The sequence below is a fragment of the Micropterus salmoides genome, unplaced genomic scaffold (genome assembly GCF_014851395.1).
Source record: "Micropterus salmoides isolate LMB-PRFRI ecotype aquatic unplaced genomic scaffold, ASM1485139v1 Ms_hic_scaffold_19, whole genome shotgun sequence".
NCBI classification, from domain to species: domain Eukaryota; kingdom Metazoa; phylum Chordata; class Actinopteri; order Centrarchiformes; family Centrarchidae; genus Micropterus; species Micropterus salmoides.
In genome coordinates, this window is record NW_024041039.1 from 7,744,685 (window position 1) to 7,759,329 (window position 14,645).

At 37.3% G+C, this 14,645-nt stretch overlaps 1 protein-coding gene across 2 annotated transcripts; it reads right to left on the reverse strand.

Moving 5' to 3' along the window:
• Window positions 1–576: 576 nt before the first annotated feature.
• slc39a8 (solute carrier family 39 member 8) lies at window positions 577–13,991 on the reverse strand. Of its 2 annotated transcripts, none has more exons than XM_038728972.1 (8): window positions 13,501–13,991; window positions 12,595–12,757; window positions 9,813–9,982; window positions 9,581–9,703; window positions 8,302–8,472; window positions 5,744–5,951; window positions 2,192–2,376; window positions 577–1,005 (listed from the first exon to the last, which is right to left on the reverse strand). In XM_038728972.1, the coding sequence occupies exons 1-8, from the start codon at window positions 13,723–13,725 to the stop codon at window positions 859–861; spliced, it is 1,392 nt and encodes a 463-aa protein (XP_038584900.1). In that variant the 5' UTR covers window positions 13,726–13,991; the 3' UTR covers window positions 577–858. The 2 variants fall into 2 exon arrangements, with proteins under 2 accessions (XP_038584900.1, XP_038584902.1); XM_038728974.1 differs by having other exon boundaries at window positions 13,512–13,676.
• Between the last annotated feature and the right edge of the window lie 654 nt (window positions 13,992–14,645).

Consider the following 14,645-nt stretch of genomic DNA (forward strand, 5'->3'; position numbering starts at 1 on the left):
AAAGGTTCAGGATATGATTGAAAAATGCACATATTGTACATAATGGGTCCATTTTTATTAATGAATTTCTTGACTTTGGCATTTGTGGTGTCCCAAGTTGTTTATTGTACTAATCATTTAGCCGCTGGCAGAAGCTTTCCATGTAATAAAATCCTGAAAGGAAAAACAGGAATGAATGTACGGCACCGTACATGTGCACAGCTAGTACTACCAGGTTCATCGTGTACTTTGAACCTGGCTACAAAGCTCACCAAAGTTCATGTCATTTGTAGTCATGGTGGAGATTTTAGTTATATTTTGCTGTATGGAGCACAATCGGTCCCACGCGTTTAAATGAAATCTTAACAAGTGCCAAAAATTTGACAGAAATCAAAATACATACTATTCTCAAAAAGACAATGACTCTGAAAGGTAAAATAAAAAAGTGAAGCCAGTGAAGAGGAGGTCACAAAACTCTGAGGTCAAACATTACTGACATTGAAAGCAAAGCAATAAGTGTTGTCACAATAATATAGCTTATTAGTTTACACTTCAGCACCAATGAGGTACAATAAATGTAAGAAATTTCACACTACATGAAGACTGAAAAAATAATTTATTGTCTGCTCAAAAACAAATTTGACTAGAGTTCATACATCAAATGATTGTTACGATTTTCCCTTTTTATACAGAGTAAACATTCCACTAAAGTGATAGTCAGTCAAAAGATATAAAAGCATTATTTTTTTCATTAAAGGTTTGGTTTTGTTTGTACAAAACATTCACTTTCCTGCCCAGCCGAGTAAGCATAAACGAAAGCAGCTCCTTTATTTATGTATTTTTTCTATCTAGTTTGTGTTCCTCTTTCCCTCCTCCCCTCTAGCCCAGGTTGATCTCCCCTGCAAACATGGTGATCAGCAGTATAATAGTGAACCCGGTGAGCAGCCCTGCGTTCTGGATCAGGAAGAAGATGATCTTGGTGGAGGTCCGCTTCTGTTCCCGTACTATGCCGTCCATCTCTGGAAACTGAAATGAAGAATGACAATCAGATATGTGTCTCTTCATAACAATCCTCTAACAGACAAATTACAATGGCCTTATTGTTCAACAGTATAATACAAAATGGAAAGTGATAAGAAGAAGTGTGAATAGGTTGTTATGTGTGAGACATAGTTATTATGTTGTTCCCTTACAAAGAAGACTGGAGAAAAGACCACAAGTCAGCGATCATCTTACTGCTGGTCTTATTGTCAACAAATCCCATGAAAAAAACAAAACCAACCAGGAATTGATCCTACTAACGATAATTCACTTTGTACCCAAAGCCTTTACTTGATTAATAAGTCTAAGGGTCACAAATTGATTAACAAGTTAGGAACAAAAATATTTTTCTCCTTCATAAAATTAAGTTTATTTTTAAGGATATTTATCTTTACAATGCTGGAAACTACACTGGATAGTTTTACCTCTTCAGGCCTCTTATGTTATTCAAATTAACGTATCTGAGAAGGTAAAAAAATCTCTCTTTTCTTGCTTCAAGGGCTCACAGATTCTAGAAATACAGTATGATGAGCTGACTTTGTAGAATCTTACTTCTGTTTGAGGAATGCTTGCTGAAAACTACAGTGTCCAGGGGTTGTAGAATTGAGTTGTTTGATTAATTTTAATCCAACATTCATTGATTTATTTGGCCACTTGGCGGCAACACAACAAGCTGTAAACACAAAATTGACATCATATTACAAAGTTATGTTACTAAACAGTTCATCAACATTCATTTGGAGTTGTGTTTCTGGCCTCCCGATGAATTTAAATCCAATTATTTCAGCTGATATTTCTGCTGTGTTGTGCTGGGCAGGTAGTGCACAGTGCTGGTTTACGAAACAAACGAGATGAGAGCAGTGAGAGGGAACCAAAACACTGAAATTGTGGGCTGTTAACTAAAACAGTGAGCTGAAAGATGCTTAAATGCTCTGAAGAGCTGAGGGGAACTCCAGTGTATGTAGTCATTTGATTTATTGACTGTAGCAGCTTTAAAGACTGAGAGTGCCACAGACAGGTTTGGGAAGTCAGAAAGTGTCAAGAGACAGACTGATTTTGGTCATTTCATGGGGTCTGTTGACAATGACAAACATAAAATAACACTAAAATACTAACCAAATGAATGGAAATCTGTACATGTAGTCTCCTCAGGTGGTGTAACCTAACTCACCATGTCTGCCAGTGCAATGTACAGGAACATTCCTCCTGCGATGGCAAAGATTGCGTTGGGGGCAAAATTGCTACCGAGCAGTATGCCAAACACAAGACCGACGTAACATGACACTGATGACAGCAGGTTGAAGAAAATGGCTTGAGGGACGCTCATACCAGCATTCAGCAGGATAACGAAGTCACCTGCACAGAGCACACAACACAAGTTTGATAAAGCAATGGTTAAAACTGATAAGTTAACAGGGCGGTTTGAAATAGACTTTGCTCTGTAAATTAGTTTGAATGCTTAAGTTTGATTAAAATAGTTTTTGACTTGAAACAAAGATACTGATATTTCTGTAGCAAAGCATCCAGCAAGCAAAGATTAAATGTGGGTAACTGAAATATTATGTACAAATGTGATGTTTGAGTTTAAAAGTCCAATTAGTAGACTCTACTGACCTTTATTCAGTTTTGGCACAAAAATGAATTACCCACTGGAGTTCAAATAAGCTCTTTACTTTGAGGGAATGGTGCTACGAGTAAGCCAAAGATATTTATATTCAACATTAGGGTGAACAGACATCCCCATTTTCCGGGGACAGTCCCCAGTTTTGGTGGCCTGTCCCTGTCTGGAGCTGTCCCCGTTTTTAACTGGGTGTTAATCATAGACTGTTTAAGGTGTTAACAGGCCTGAAATCAGATTTTACGTGTCCAGAAAGACAGGTGCTGTGCTGAAAATTGATAGACCGCTGAAAACTGATTGTCTGCTGGAGTGCGCGCAGCATGTTAAAGCTTTTTCGCCCAGTCGCTTTACGTTTACAGCTGCTTTTATTTGGATCAAACAGACATAACGTGCAAATAAACCGCAAAGGTATGTCTTTAAACTTTAACATTTCCTTTAACAAAATCCTTATCTGGAAACAGAATGTAGCCTATAATTAATTAAAATTAAGATTTCATTCAGAAGTTATATTTGACAGATTATAATTCAACTAGTACTTTTTTACCTCTTAACATGCTTTTAAATGGCCAGTACAACACATAAAATGCAATATTCTACTTGCCAGAAAGTGATTGCAGCCTCTACTTATTGACTGAAAGGTAGTTTCTGCTTCAAAATGACTTGATTTCATTTAGAGTTATATTTGACAGATTATAAAACCAAAATTGTCTCCCTTTTTTATTTAATATATAATAACATTATATTTTTAATGACATACTGACCACCAAACCAAAAATGTCCCTGGTTTTCATTTCAGAAATCTGGTAACCTTATTCAACATGCTTTAAGTAGAAGTCTGACTCCCATAGTAATATGACTCCATCTTTTGTGTAGAAATATACATTATTCTTTCTTCAGTATACATTTCTGTGCAGTTAGCAAACACATGCATTTTCATCCTGACAGCACATTAATCTCTGGTACTGCCCTAGAATTTTCATCAATTCAATTTTTCATCCTACCTGTCAAATAGGAAGTTTTACGTGTCTGTAAACAACTATGTCTCCTCATTCTGTCAAGTTAAATATGGTTTGCCTCAGGGGTCGGTCTTAGGAACCATTTTGTTTTCCTTGTATCTGCTTCCCCTTGGACATATTATCCATAAACATGGCATTTCTTTTCTATATTTATGCTGATGACACACAAATGTACTTGCCCGTCAAATCCACAGACCCTGGAATGCTGAGTTCACTTAACAACTGCCTTTGTGAAGTTAAAAAATGGATGTCAAATAATTTCCTCCAGCTGAACAAAACAGAAATTGCAAAGAACCTTGGTGTTTGGTTTGATAGTAATTTAAATTTCAAGCAGCACACCACAAAGCTTGTTTAATCATGTTTTTATCAACTTGGAAATATAGCAAAAATTCCATCTATGTTAACTTTTAAGGACACCGAGACCATTTTACACGCCTTCATCTTATCACGCCTGGATTATTGCAACAGCCTTTTCACTTTTTTAACCCAAAAATCTACTGATCGACTCCAGACTGTGCAGAACTCAGCTGCCAGGCTTTTAACCAGAACAAAGAAATATGACCACATTACTCCTATTTTAGCTTCATTACACTGGCTCCCAGTATGTTTTAGAATTGACTTTAAATGATCACTTTTGAAGCTCTTCATGGCCTCTCGCCTTGTTATATTTCTGAACTTTTAGTCCCATACGCACCAGCACGTACCTTGAGATCCTCGGGCAGAGGTCTGTTGTCTGTTCCAGACTCTCGACTGAAAACTAAAGGGGACAGAGCGTTTGCTGTCAGGGCCCCGAGGCTCTGGAACAGCCTGCCCGAGGAAATCAGGTCGGCTGAGTCAGTAAACTCCTTTAAGTCCCTTCTTAAAACATACTTTTATAAGAGAGCCTTTCCCAATCTTACTTGACTTTATTTTATCCCTTTTATTTTATTATATTTTACTTATTTTATATTTATCTTAAACATGTATTTTAATCTTTTCTATGTTTTCTTGCTTTTATCTTGTATTGTTTTTGTATTATTGTCTTTTGGGTATTATTAAAGCACTTTGTAACTTGTTTTTGAAAAGTGCTCTACAAATAAAGATTATTATTATTATCAGTAGTAGTACTTTTACTTAAGCAAAAGATCTGAACACCTCTTCCATCTTAAGACGAGTATCATATAACCATAATGTCCCCAGTTTGATTCCAGCTTCAGATCTTTGCTGCATGTTTCCTCTCTGTCTACTCTATAATATCAGCTAAAATGCCCCAAAATATATCTATATATCTAACTTAATTACGTCACTTGGTATGCTATAAAGATAGTACAAAGCATGTTTCTTTCTCTGTTTAAGTGACCAGGAGAATAGAAACACCTGTATAATGAAATGTAATGTGATACAAAAGCATTGTATTGGACTTAATATCGTCCACCTAATTTACATATAAGAGCAAAAATATCAGCAGCCTCAAAAAAAATCTGTGAGTTCAATTCAAAACCTCTTAGCCTTACAGACATACTGTAGTGTGTGGAGTTGAAACACAACAAACAAAAGTTGTGGTGCAATTCTGCACTATCTCAGTAGAGGTAGATAAAGATCACCGAATCCCAATGGCCCTTCTAGTTTGACATAAGACATAACCTGCTTTTAATCCTTTTTAATCCCTTGTTTTGCTGCTGCCTTTTGTTAAATCAAATGTAAAGTGTTTGAATAATATCTTACATTGCACTGCAACTTTTACTTTTACCAGTTTTATCTTCTGTTTATTTTGTATTTAATTCTTTTTTAATTTTATAAAATAATTGTATATTGCCCTGTGTTGTTTTTGCTGTTTATGTAAAGCACTTTTAATTGCCTTGCTGTTAAAACATGCTATACAATTAACTTGCCTTGCTTGCCTTAAAATCTAGTGTTCTCATTATTTCCCCTTAAAAGTTTTTATACATTTAATGTAATTTTATTCTACCCTGTTTCACAGAATCATATTTTCTTTATAAGCCTTTTCCAGCTCTTTACTGGAGCTATGAGATGTTTACACTGATTTAAACATTCAAACCTGAGATGTTTTTTTAATGGCCACAAGGCTGGGGATGAACAAGACTCTCACCTAGCTCATGGGGAAACTCCTCACATACAATGGCGGTGGACGTGCTGAACCCCGCCAATACCGACACAGTGAATGAGGCACCGATAGCTAGACCATCAATGAAGTTGTGCAGTGCGTCGCTCAGAGTTATCATCCACGCCACTGTCTTGATGTTGGAGATGCGTTGCCCACGGAGCCAGTGGCACATCATACCAGATACCTGGGCATCCTGGTGAGGAGAGGTTAAAGGCATTCAACTCATGCTACTGATTGATTATGCCAAAGAAGAGTAATATGCAAACAATAACATATGTGGATTTAGGGAACCACAAAGATAACACACAATGATGTTTTTGTTTAAAACCAAAAGTTCAAATTATCCAGAAATTAAGGGACAAAGCACAAAACATTTTCCTTTTGGCATCTGATCAATACCTTGCTAAGGCATTTTCTCATCAATATTACAAATTAGAGTGCAACAAATTTTCCGATTTTAAGTTAAGATTGCATGTGATCGCTTCAAAACCCTACATGTTTAATTTAGACATCACTGGAGTGACCAAAGCTTTTTTTTAAAACTTGCACTGCTGCATTCGAAAATGCTAACATCAGAATGATAATGAAGTTATACTGATGTTTAACAGATATAATGGTAATGGTGACACTGTATGACATAGGTGTAGTTCTTCTGAGGATGATGGGAATGTCATACGTTATTCAGGTATGTAGTCATAAACCAAAATATTGGACATGTTTTTACCTAGATTGTTGATGGTGCTAGATTTGGTTAAGCGATCACCAAAGTTATTTCAATTCATCCTGAGGTGATGTGAATGTCTGTATTAAAGAGGTGGTATTATGGTTTTTTTATTGAGTTACATATCTTTTTTGTGCATGTTTGCAAAGTGAAAAACCTGAAAGTTCACCCCAAAGGGAGTTCCCATCTCCCACACAAAACTCTGCTCTGAACTGCCTAAAAACAGCTCGTTTGTACTTCCCTTTCTTGTGAAGTCACACATACGTGTCATAATGCTCGCTGAGTGGCTAGTCCGACACGCCCTAAAAAACACCGGTGGAAAAACACTGAGCTGCAGCACACACCTCTCCTCTCCCTTCCAAACACTAGCTACCCTCCAGGCAGTCAATGGACATAAAGTTGTTACTGTGATGTAGAGACAGAGCTCACTTAAAACTTGTTACAGATTAATAACTCTTTTGCCTAATTGCCAACCTGGTCGGCAACATGTAGCCTACAGCTGAATCGAAGCTGTTTACCATCTTCTCTGCTTCTGATTGGCTAGTAGTCCTTAACTAGGAACGGCGCATGTGCAACTCCCAACAAAGATCATTTAGAGACAAGATGTATCAATCCATAGCTAAAACGAAGCCTTCAACACAGGGTGAAAAGAGGAGCTGCAGCAATGTATGACAAAAAAATATGGTGTTTTTTGAAAATTAAACCATGTAAACCTGTTCTGGTACAACCCCTAAATAGGATTTTGAACCTGAAAATAAGCAGAATACCACCTCTTTAAATTTTGAGGGAATCCATCCAGTAATTGTTTACACATTTCACACAAAACCTCATGGCGGTGCTAGAGGTATGTCAGGGGATCACCAAGTGGATTCATCCTCTGGAGGCCTTGGATGTTGGAAGTTAGATCAAAGTGGTGACAGACTGGGTCCATGGATCCACAACATGCAACGAATACTGCTTAAATATTTTCCTAAATGGATGTGCAGCATTTGCAACACAACTCTTTACTTAAAAATATAATGGCATGAGTGTTTTTAATGGTAAACCTGAGAAGAGGCGGACATTAACAGATTGGGTGATACTATGCTGTGACAAAATGTCCCTTTTATTAGCCACGGCCAAACAAAGAGTCTTTGTGCTCGAGTCAGACAATTCCAGCATTTACCATGAGGGTAAGGAAGTGAGGCCTACGGCTTGGTTTCACTGTTTGATCCCTCTGTGACACTGGCTCGTCTGTTTGTTTAATATTTTGATCCCTTCAAGCCAGACTCCTCCATAGGACACAAGAGATTTTACTGTAAAACATTAACAGTAGCTCTAATCACTCTGTGTCACTGATAACAGCACTAAAAATTACTCTTAAGCAAAAATATCTGAGCTCCTAGAAAAACAGAAAGTGTTTCCAAATCACGTTAAGATATCACCGCTTTCTGGTTGCTTCATCTTCTTTGGATATATTTCGAAATACTGTTCATGTTTGTGCAATTTGACTCTTTGCATGACAAATAGTGCAACTCACACACGTATGATTGATAAGATGTTTGAAATCCATTCATTTGGTGATAGTCCACGATGAATTCCTGTCAGGTGTGTCTGTGATAGTGGACTGCATTCTCTATCAAGCTTGTAATTATTTAAGATACAACTTCAAAGAAGCTTATCTTAAGCTAGTCCTTAGATAAAAGATTATTGAGTACAAGGTTGATTGCTCTGTAGGTTAGTGTGACATGTGCAGGGAGAGTTGATCAATCCCAAGAATGAATATTTAATTCAGCCTCTATATTTTCTTACTGTTACAGATGATGTGAGATGGCACTGATACCTGAGAAGGTGTCACATTTGTATGTGGAGGTTCTGGGTTTGGGTTGCTGATATCTGCTGCAATGGTGTTGATGCTTGTCAAAATGATGGAGTCTTTTTTTTCCAGTATGTTTCCGTTGTGGAGGGAATTTTCTTGATGCGGCTCTGCAGGAGTGAAGTGGCTGTGGCCATGCTAAGGACAAGAGAGGCACCATATAGCTTTAATGAATTGGTAAACTGAAGGGATAATCTGCAAAAGTCTTCTTTTTTTTTATTTGAAGATTGAAAAACATAGGTAGGCAGCAAATATTCATTACTTACTATTACTTTATTACCCAAAGATATAAAACCAAGCAATCAAATATAGCGTCAAGATTTCAAAACTTATAAGTCTCCACATTGTGCCATTTGTTTCTAAATTTCATGGCATTCAATCAATTGCTTGAGAATTTTTCAATCAAAACCACAAATGTCAACCTCATGGTGGCGCTAAAGGAAACGTCAAGGGATCACCAGATTCAGTAGGATACATCCTCTTCAGACCATGAATATCTGTAGATAAATTCATTTGCAAGCCACCCCATACTTAGCATTCTGTCCAGTAAATCTACCATTAGGAAATAAAGGTGAAAAAAGAGGTCTGATCAATATGGTGGCACAACTTTGGAAACATCAGATCCCAGCAGAGTCTTTGTAACATTTTACATCACTGCATTCTTTTATCCTAAAGTTTAACATATTGGGAAATACGTTTATTTGCTTTCTTAAATCTGTACAAAACCCATAGTAATATAGGTTGCGGTTTTATGAGGGGTTATACAAAGCTAAGCTTTAATATTTCATCCAACTCTCCGCAGGAAAGCTATTTTAGCATAAAAAGTAAGCGTATTTCCTAAAAGATTATTGGTACAAAATGTTGACTTTAATGCTGTAGAGCTTCATTATACTATTTTGACTTTCACCGTCTTTTTCAGCTTCATCAAAAAAAAAATCAGTTTTCTGTACTGTTACCTGATATCAATACATTAACTTCAAGTTAATACTAGCATTCTGCGCTCTTATATTAATCTTAACAGTCTGTGATCCTTGAGTCCCTGACCCTTGTACACAATGAAAATGATAATAACAAATACTGTAAGTGACATAAACTGTAATTGCTTCCTGGTAGTCACTAAATGTCAGCCAAATTAGCCAATAAACCAGGGTTATTTACAGACAGGTACACAACTGGAATAAATCATATCCCTCTGCAGTAAAGTGGTTTGCACCCAATGAACTCAAGTACTGCACTGTTATCTTACCTCATGCTCTATCCCGAGAGCCAGTTTAAGTATCTTCTCCACGAAGAATAGGATATAAAACCCTCCAAATATTCCAACTGAATTTGCCACATAGTTATCCAATTTGGGATCAAAACCCAGGGCCTGTACAGAAGAATGTTACAGACATGTTAGTATACAACACATCCATTTTTTAAGCCCTAAAATATATTGAGAACATTTGTTGATCTGGTGAGTCGCTCCTCCTACAAACCTCTGGTATGAGCTGAAGTACAGCATTGGAGAAGAGTGTCCCAATGGCCAGGCCAATGAAGTAAGTTAGCACTTTGGGGAAATAAGACTTCTTGGTGAAGGGGACCAGTAGGAGACCAAGCAGAGACGACAGGTTGATCACAGTGACAGCCAGAAACCCATAACCCCACACTGTCAGGGCAGAAATTAAGGACAAACAGTTACTAACACTTAACATTATAATGTTGGAAAGCATCCTTTTTGTGTGTGACGTCATCTAACTTGAATTTTCTGTCATTGCTCATCTTTTCAACCAATTCTTCTACTATGAATTATTTAAAACTGTTTGTAAACCGCTGTTTGAACTGTAAAACATGTTACTTTTCTCAGGAATGTGTTTGAAACAACAAATGTAAAAGAACTGGACAAAAGTTTGTAGAGGATTTAAGGTCATGCAGGACATCTACTGGTGGCCATATTGGAGGATTGGTCTGGTGGGACTTCTTTTGCCCTGAGGTGAGTCTATGAGGCAGTGACTCCCCTCAGGCTGCTTTTATGGCAATACAAGCAGACCTTAACCCCAACCATGCACGTGATCTAAACCAAAGAGGAGCAGGGCCATTGTAATTGCTGCCTATGAGGTTAAACTGAGGGTCAGAAAGTTCATTTTCCAACTCTTAAATAGCAGTGATTGAAAGCAGAAACTATTTCTATTTATACAGAACAACCTTATCATTGTGACAAATATCACATGGTAGATTTCATGGTTTTTCTCATTGACTAATTTTTACAGAGATTAACCACAAAGATTTTGTGTTTAGGTAATAGCCAGCTGACTAATAGCTGTGGGTTAGGGTTAGGTTCTGAAAATGTATTTTCTCAAGCTTATCAGCTTCTCTCCATCAGTGACAGGACCCTACTTCAACGCACAATTATCTGCCAGAGTTACACATCAAGTAGTTTTGTTTCTATGCTTTGTTGACTCAGCTGATGTCACAAATATATAAATAATCAATCAGGGTCACACAACACATCATAGATTTCTTATAAATATGAAAATTTCCAGTTCTTGACTTTCTAAAGAAGAACTTTTTTTTATTTGTATCTGGGTTAATTGAAACATGACCAACTGATCTGCTCACTCCATCAAAAAAAAAGAAAAGCCGTCACAAGGATGTTTGCAGGACAAATTCATTGGCGTGTGAAGAAATTGCATGCTCCTCAGCATTGTTAGCGACCCACAAACTTCTTTTTCTATTTGTTCACTGCTAGTGTCATTTAGTGTTGGCCTAAGACTGGTAGCAAAATTAATATTGGTTAACAATAATATTACTTAATATGCAAAATGTATCTTATTTTAGTTGTATATAGCTTATTTTTTTTACTTTATCCATTTATCTGTACTTATTTATGTCCTTGTGCTGTTGCAATAACAACTGAATTTCCCATTAGAAGATAAGTAAAGCTTATCTTATATAATTTGCCATTATCTGGGCGGAACCTATTCTTCAAAAGCAACACCATGATTTCTGCTGGAAGATGTGCAACTTGAAAACCTGCTATTTATTTGCAGAGGAGAAATTCTGTTCACAAGGCCGGGCAAGAAACAGCATGCATCATGAACAACACACTGAACAACAGTCACAGTTGGCTGTAACTATGTCAACAGCCCTGAGGAGGAGTGTTTGACGGTGAATCTGAGAGGTCAGTGGCTGTGTGAGTCAGTCCAGGGCAATGTGGAGGCTTACGGCTCCTCCACAGGACATAATGGTCTCTCTGATTTTATTTTAGTTAAGACAGACAAGTAAGACTGGCAAGACAGAGGGTGGCGACCACAGACGAGGTTCAGATTCAAACGTGAGGATCCACCAGGGCACCCATACACTAGACAAGTTAGGAACAAAGTAAGGAATAAAAATCCCTACTACTCTGATTGATTACCAGTAACTAGCCTTAAAAATAATTTTAAAAATCTACTCATATATCTCCTCTTGTTGAATAAAGGCAGAGGCTTAGGTAAGGGTGATGTCCTTTTGTCTGCCCAATATTGTGTCTGTTTGTGCTTTAAACCTCTGCAAACTGTCCACCTATTGTAAATATCTACTCAAGACAAATGTCAGAACATGCAATAACCTTCAAGGGCTTCTAGTTTTGCTTCTTGGTGGTGAAAAAAAGAGTCAAAAGTCATCTCAGACTCAAAGTTCATTCTTGACCTTGCAAACAGCAAAACAATCTCACCACAAGGTCCATTTAGGAACAGTTCTGCAGCTTTTGATCATACCACACAATCTTAAATTTTAATGGCTTTAATGGCTTTTAATTTATTTTAACAAGTATTAGGGATAAGAAAAAATTGGGGAAAACCATATGTAAAATAAAACAAAATCTCTATACTTTTTCAAACCATTTGTGAAGTTTTTAAACTTTACAAAACCTGGAAAGTAACAGACCTCTTTTTCATAGTTAGTGTATTGACTTTATGTATTCTTGTAAGAATGAACCAAAGCAAAGAGCTTAAAAGGTAAATGTTCAGTGTCACAGGTTTTACTTGTTTGTTTTGTGGGAAAGAGAAGTAAAGACCTCAGATGCTGGATTTGAACTCTCAGCCCACATCTTCTAGTTTTTCAGGGTTTACGACAATCACTGTCTTCATGGACAGTGTCCTCCATCCACAGTGACTGTGCAATAATCTCTTTGCTTCACTGTAGATTAAAGCACTGCTGGACCAAACTCCCATGAACTGTGACTTCTTTGAGTTGTGGGGGTCTTAACAAATAGACCAACATTGTGATGAAGCAACTCACCAGTGTAGTCAAGAGAAGGCAGAGGTTTGGGGGAGGTGAAGGGGCAGGAGGGCAGCAGCACCTGGGTCAACACAGCGGGACAGATCCTCTCCAGATGTTCCACAGTCAGCTGAGTGACATTACTGAACCCAAAGTGGGACAAGATCTGCTCTACAGAGGGACACTGAGTGGCAGAAAGATGTTTTTAGACATTTTTTAAGGTTTTAAAATTCTCTTTTGCCTCAAAATGTTTTAATGCAGCTACTTGCATCTTGTCTTCTTTTAAATGTATTTTTCATCTTTTTCTGTGTGTGCTACAAGTACAGTTGTATTATTGTTATTGGCTGGGAATTAAACAGGATCCATTAATGACCTTCATTATAAAGTTAGCCTATCATACTGTAAAGTAGAAAAGAGAGCAAAGGTAAGACTACACTTAGACTCAGACAGTTACATTAAGTTTGATGTAATTATATACCCTAATTCAATTTAGAAAGGCCTTTCATCATATTGAGCGCAATATTGCATCTTTAAATATCTCAATTAGACAAAAAGCAAAAATTACTATTAGTGACATAATAAAGGAATGATAGAAAAAAGGACATAAAACATGCATTAATGACCAAGTATTTGTTCAAAATAAGCCAATTATTTAACTACAGATACCTACAGAGAAAAAGCAAGTCAGATATATTAGACATTTTATGTTTCAGGCATTTTGACAGTATGCATTACTAAATAATGTCAACAGCAGTTTGAGTTTAGTTTTTCATACATAAGCCTTATAAACTGGGTATAACTGCATGTTACACTGTAAGAAATCACTTCTAAACTAATTCAATGTTGTTCAGTTCTGTAAATGATCATTAATCAGTGTAAACAGTAGCCTATAAAATAGTAATAAATCTAAATAGTTCACGTGCTCACCCCTTGGTTTGCCAGTGGATTTTCATCAGTTATTATCTCGGATCTTCTGGCTGAGATTAACAGCAGTAAATTATCCAGATTCTCTGTTGAGATGGATTTATTTTCACCATAAAAGCGTAAAAAGGTCTCTAGAAACCCCTCTGCATCCCGGTCAATCACATTTATACTCTCAGACTTTGAAATAAAAACAAAAACGCACGTAATAAAAGATCTTAAGTTAAACATATCTAGGTTTTAAGTGTTATTTCCTTCAGCAAAGAAACACAAAAATCAAGGTATCCGTGGAGATTGTACGCGGTCCTGAATCAAATCCATGGCAGAGTCAGAGCAGAAAAAGATCGTGTTGTTCCTTGAAAGCTTTGCAGTGTTTGTCCGGCCTGATCAACTTATTTTGGGAGTAGCAGCCCCCTTCTGATGTGTTCCGGGGAACCTATCAGATCGATCTGAGGTTCAAAGATCAGTCTGCAGAGGCATGAAGGGAAAAAATGGAGTTGACCGACCGCGTGCACTGTTTCAATGCTTTCTTTTGTCACTGACTTTCTCTTGGTATGCAACGTGCTCGCTCGCACGCACACACACACCAACTTGTAAAGTCTCTCCCCGCGTGTGTGTCTGTGCAAATTGTAACAACGTTAAGTGGGAAAACATGCATGCAGGATGTATAAGGCAGTGCAGCCCAGTTTCCAGCTGTGCATCTCCGTTAGTTCAACTATGAAACAGCTGGAAAGCAGAAAAAAACATAAACATCAGTGCAGGTGAGTAGACGTTTGTTTTTAAACGTCCACGTTGCCTCCTGGTGGCAGCTGATGGTCAGTGCAGGACTTATGCAGGACCCAAAGCAAAGGGGTTGCATAACAGAAAGTTAAGGTGTACTAAAAGCAGTGGTGGAAGAAGTATTCAGATCCTATGCTTAAGTAAAAGTACTAAGGAAAGGTCCTGCATTCATAACCTAACTTTATTAAATGTATTTTCAAAAGTAGTCATTCTGCAGTTAATTGTCCCCTATAAGTGTTTTACTATTATATCTGATGTTTCTGGATTAATATTACTGCTGTGTTAATGTGTGTGTTGCATTTTACTGCTGTAGATGTTTAAGGTTGAGCTAATTTTAACTACTTTACATCCTGTTGGGTAGTTAAATCTAC

What these genes read in the sequence shown, in the direction of transcription:
- slc39a8 (XM_038728972.1), bottom strand. Translation starts at nt 13,725, where the DNA reads ATGTTTAACTTAAGATCTTTTATTACGTGCGTTTTTGTTTTTATTTCA. An exon ending in ATCCACTGGCAAACCAAGGG is followed by an intron (nt 12,758 to 13,500) that starts GTGAGCACGTGA and finishes TCTGCCACTCAG; the next exon opens with TGTCCCTCTGTAGAGCAGAT. An exon ending in TACTTCAGCTCATACCAGAG is followed by an intron (nt 9,704 to 9,812) that starts GTTTGTAGGAGG and finishes TCTTCTGTACAG; the next exon opens with GCCCTGGGTTTTGATCCCAA.